The sequence below is a fragment of the Mya arenaria genome, chromosome 8 (assembly GCF_026914265.1).
Source record: "Mya arenaria isolate MELC-2E11 chromosome 8, ASM2691426v1".
NCBI lineage: Eukaryota > Metazoa > Mollusca > Bivalvia > Myida > Myidae > Mya > Mya arenaria.
Window position 1 is genome coordinate 2,140,681 of NC_069129.1, and position 5,528 is coordinate 2,146,208.

Sequence of the window (5,528 nt, forward strand, 5' to 3'; positions counted from 1 at the left end):
AAGTACAGATAAATGTAAGTTCTACAATCATATAGCAGCATTTGGTAGTTCTGATGGAGCATGCATGACAAGTCAAATGGCCACAAGGCTAAACACAAACTTTTTGTTCGTAAAACAAATTTGGCAAATGTTCTTTTCATCGTCTTGTAGATGCAACTCCTTTTGGATACCCTCAAAATCGTTCAGGTGCCATGAACGCAATAGTCCCTCCTTTGCTTTCCTTCATGGGGATGAATTCCTCGCCGGTTTTTACGCAAAATTCTACATTACACAATGTTACCCCTATGGTATCAAGATCAATCAACGTGGTTTCGGGTTTGTTGTCCATGTGCATCATACCAGCTTTTTTGTCCATTTCGCACAAATGCGTGAGTGTACTTTTGACTATGCCTCGCACGACAGGTTCGAGGGGCGCATATTTTTCAACATATCTAAAGATATCCATTGGTTGCTTCTTAAATATACCTTCCAACACCTTGTGGCGAATGTTCCCGTTGTATTTCATAGCCTAGAATCTTGTTCACACCTTGAAAACCACATTTCATTAACCTCAATGAGTTAACTATTTTAGGGGGTTCGCGATTCTTTGACTTCAACCAAGATACCAACTTGACGACAACTGACTTTCTAACTTTTCTTCTCCGATCCTGGTACACTTAACCAGTCGATCCCTTCTCGATATAGTTTTTTGTTTTTGTTTGAGAGCTTTCAACTTGTGTTTTTCAACGAAAATGAATGAGGACATCATTTCTTTTAGAGCCTTATATACTAGACCCACTTTCATTATATTTGTTACCAATCAAAATCCTTCTTTTATTTTTGCATCTTTATTCAATGAAACAATGCAGCAAATAATCAACAATGAAACGGTAAACATTTTTTAAAAATCACTGAATGTAAACACATATTACAACATAGACTTTTTCAGTACGATATGAAAATGATAGCCTTGGTCTTTTTGGGAGAAACTGATCTTCTTGTTCGTCATCGTCGCTTGCAACTCCCAACGATTCTGTAATTGGTTCCTCTTCGCGAGCCCTTTTTTCTTCAATTCACCTTTGTGTACATTTCTTTCAATCGTTTAGCCATAATGTTGACACGACTTTCATCGGTATAATTTTTCTAAGAGAACAAGCTTGATGAATTCGTTAATGCTTTCACGTGCAAAAAGTAAAGATGGAAATCTATTGTCAATTTCTGAAAGCATTTCTTCTACAACCTACGTATATAACGGTTTTACATATATTGATCATCGCTAGAAAATGTCGATTCAAAAATATCATCGTAATGGGCTTGGTGCGGTTAGCTTGAAAAAATGGCCTGTCATAGATTTTCAGTATATTTACCATGATGAAAGTGCGTTCCCTTCACACTATGGGCATTTGTTTGTTTAATGAATCGGACTATTATTTATTAAGATATGATTAAATTACAAGTCCAACCAAATGTGAAATAAATAGCCGGCGTCGACGTCTTTTCGCTTTTTTTATTGTTTTATCGTTGACGTTGTACGAGGGGGAGTCAATAAGTTCGTGAACGAGCGTTTTAAAAAAACAAATGCGCGTTTGCGTGTAATGAAATTTAATATACACAATAACAAATATGTTTTCAAAACATGTACAAAAAATAAATGTGAATACAATAACAATTACTAATATAAATAAAAAATACAAAATAACCATCTGCAATACCGCGGCGCACTTCGGAACAATGTCATGACGTTGACGTTATGGGCGTTACTGTTTCTCAAAATACTCTCCACTCTCTTGGACACATTTCTGATGGCGGAAGACCCATTTCCGGTACACCTCTGTAAACCATGTCTCGGACAGGGACGCGAACGATGACTGGACTGCGCTGCGGAGCTCTGCCAGACATTCGAAACGTCTCCCGCGAAGATCGGCCTTCAGTCTTCAGGAAAAATCGCGAAGTCCATAGGGGCGAGGTCAGGTGAGTACGGCGAATGATTGAGACGCTTAAATCCTAAAAAGTCAATCGTCATCAGTGTTTCCTGTGCACGGTGGGCCGGGGCGTTATCTTGGTGAAATATGAGATTCTCGATCTCAACATCCGGGCGCTTCTTCTGGATGGCGTGAACGAGATCACGGCGCAGAACCTGTGAACAAATTAAAATAAACTTAGGGAATTAAACATAAAAGAAACAAACATGAAACACTTTATTATTTTTGTAAATAAGCATTTATTTAAAATATAATATTTAAATCCAACTTATAAAACAATATTTTTAGACTTTTAATACTGTTTACCTTCTGATAATAACCCGCGTTGACGGTCTTGTCAGTGGGGATGGCATGTGACAGGAGTATGCCCCGGTGATCCATGAAGACGAGGAACATCATTTTTTTCGCTGACTTGATGACCTTTGCTTTCTTTGGTGGCGGTGAAGAGGGTCGTTTCCATACCATTCACTCAGCTTTTGTTTCAGGGTCATAGAAGTGTAGCCATGTTTCATCGCACGTGACGATTTTATTTAAGAAATGGTCGCCTTCTCTGGCGTGACGTGCCAGAAAGCACTGTGACGTTTCCACGCGCACGTTTTTTTTTTCATTTTTCGACAAAAGTCGCGGCACCCATCGTGCTGAGACTTTCCTCATTCCCAGATCGTTTGTAATCATTTTATGCATTGTGCCGTGCGATAAATCAAACATATCTGCAAGTTCGTCGATGCTTCTTCGTCTGTCGGTAGAAAGCTCGGATGCAACAGCTAGCTTCAATGAGTCACTGGTTACCGGTCTTCCTGCTCGTTTGTCATCGTTGATGTCCTCTCTCCCATTTGAAAATCTCCCGTGCCACTTGTAAAATAAACTTCGCTTACATGATTGTCCGGTGTTTCCCTGGTTCATGAACTTGAGCGTGTCGGTGGGCGTCATTCTGACTCTAACGCAATACTTAATGACAGCCCGCTTCTCAACGTTATCCATTGACGCCATTTACTTGAAGATAATCCTATTGTGGGTATTTTAAAAGGTCAGCGCACCGTGGTTGTTTATGGTATGACGTCAAAACTTCGTATATACATGATCGACACGTCAAAGTGACGTCAGTAAAAGTCTCGCCTGAATCACACGCTCTTTTCCCGCAAAAATGACGTACTTTATATAACATTGTTATGTTAGATACAGCGCCATTTCAAAGTTCGCCGCGTTGTTTAAAGTGTATAATAATAAATCAATATAAAATATTTAAAATATGAAATAAGTTAGTAATTAATTTCCATATTCATTAAATCACATGTGAAATATGATGTGAAAAACAATTCAAGGGAAAAAAAAGATGTACAAAAAGGGGTCGTTCACGAACTTATTGACTCCCCCTCGTAACGCGTGTCAAAACTGGAGTTAATAATTGATTGATATAATAGTTTACCATAAATCATCGGCTTGCGCATAAACTGCTGTTTGCGTTGTTGTGATTTAACGAAATATCAACACGTTTGTACTTGTTATAGTACGTGCGTGAATTGTAATCGAATGTTCTAAATCGCTTATAATATATAAGATAATACTACATGTGTTTGTAGTAAAGAAAACTGTCGAAAATCGTGGCGCTTTTATACTCGCACAGTAACTGTAGGTTGGCGAAACGCTACTGCCAAGAACAAGAGGACCATGATGGTCATAAAACGCTCACCTAATCAAAGGGTCACAACTTTGTGATAAAGCAATAATAAAAATGTTGCAATTTAAACATATCATTATTGATGAATATGCCTTGTTTTATTTTTGTAAAGGGTCATGCAATGAAGCTGCTTTTAAAGGTTCATTGAAATTGGCCTGGTAGTTTCAGAATTTTTTTTAAAAGCAAAACAGTAAGTCGGTAATTTGTTTTTGTTATTATTGATAAATCTAAATGCCTTGTTGATTTTTTGTAGGGTCATGCAATGAAGGTTCCTGTAAAGTTTCAGTGAATTTGGCCTGCTACTTTCAGAGGAGATGTTTTTAAAACAAAACAGGAAGTTGGCAGATTGTTGTTGTTGTTGTTGATCAATCGTGACCCCATGTTGTAATTTTGTAGAGGGTCACCGAAGAAAGCTTCTTTTCAAGTTTCATTGAATTTGGTGTGGTAGTTTCAGAGGAGATTTTTTTTTCAAAGCAAAACCGGAAGTCAGCCATTTTGTTGTTGTTGCTGTTGTTGGTGCTGTTGATCAATCGTGACCCCTTGTTGTATTTTTGTAGAGGGTCACCCAAGGAGACTTTGGACTAAAAGTTTCAGAGATGTTTTTTAAGGCAAAACAGGAGGTCGGCCATTTTGTTGTTGTTGGCGATGATCAATCGTGACCTCTTGTTGCATTTTTGTAGAGGGTCACCCATCGAAACTTCCTGTAATATTTCATTGAATTTGGCGAGGTAGTTTCAGAGGATATGTTTCTAAGCAATTGATGACGGACGGACGACGGACAAAGAACGATCACAATAGCTCACCTTGTGCTCTTATGAGCTAAAAATGTTGTCACTGCCATCAATTTGGTTGGCACTGGCACTGTTTTGGGTGGCATTGCCATAAAATTTCCTAGCAGTAGCGTTGTGCGAACCTACGGTTACTGTGCGAGTATAAAAGCGCTACGATTTTCGAACAATTTGCAAAGTTAAAATACCAGCAGATCTAAAAAATGCACGTGTAGAAGCAGAAAATAGTAAAGTCTTTTATAGGCTTAGAATTATATTTATCTTATCATTTCTCTCAAAAAAATATTTAGGAATTATTGTCACTTTCTTGCGTGTTTACTTAGGTTTTTAACCGTTGTGAAGTCACGTGATTCCTCATAATAACATGATTTGCGTGGTGGTTGTGCAGAGTCTGTTAAGTAAATATATATGTTCATGATACAATGATCAAACATTCATTTTATCTGAATGTTTATGTTAAAGGCCCTTTCCTAAATGTTTTTCATTTTTTATTTAAAATGTCTAAAAAATGATAAAAATTCGTGTCGTACAATTTCGTGGGTATCTGGAAAATGGACATCATTCAATTATTTTGCCAGCAGAATGATCAAATTTACATAAGTCGTCTGTGAAATTAACAAACCTTACAATCTATAAGAAAGCTTACGCAGTTAACGCAAAATAATTCAAAGAAAAGCACATGTTTAAACGAAATCACTTGCTTGGCATGTCACGGTGACATCTATGCAAAGATTAAAAGAACTATAAAATAGACAATTCTTGGAAGTTATTTCTATTTTTTTTAATGCCCAGAAATCTATGTATTTGCTTTTGGAAAAAAATGTATCTTAAAAAAAATGACGATTATCTATTTCTGAATACGGGTTTTCTAGGAGCAAAGTAATAAGAATATAAGGTTTACGCATCAAGGGCGATAAGCGCTTTTTTTAAAGCGGACGCACTGTAAGTGTTACATCCCTTTCACTTGATGGTTACTTGAACCCCGTTGATTTTTTTAGAAAACATGAATACAATTCATAAGATATTATGTTGATATAAGTATTGAGCGCATGTTCTCTTGCGTTTATGCTGTATGAAGTTCCATACATGTCCGAGTCCGCG

The 5,528-nt window shown here is 37.3% G+C and overlaps 1 protein-coding gene across 1 annotated transcript; it reads right to left on the reverse strand.

The window, feature by feature from the left end:
* Positions 1-2,426: 2,426 nt before the first annotated feature.
* On the reverse strand, positions 2,427-2,891 carry LOC128242952 (protein GVQW3-like). The gene has a single exon (XM_052960404.1). It carries the CDS (start codon positions 2,889-2,891, stop codon positions 2,427-2,429), a length of 465 nt encoding a protein of 154 aa, XP_052816364.1.
* Between the last annotated feature and the right edge of the window lie 2,637 nt (positions 2,892-5,528).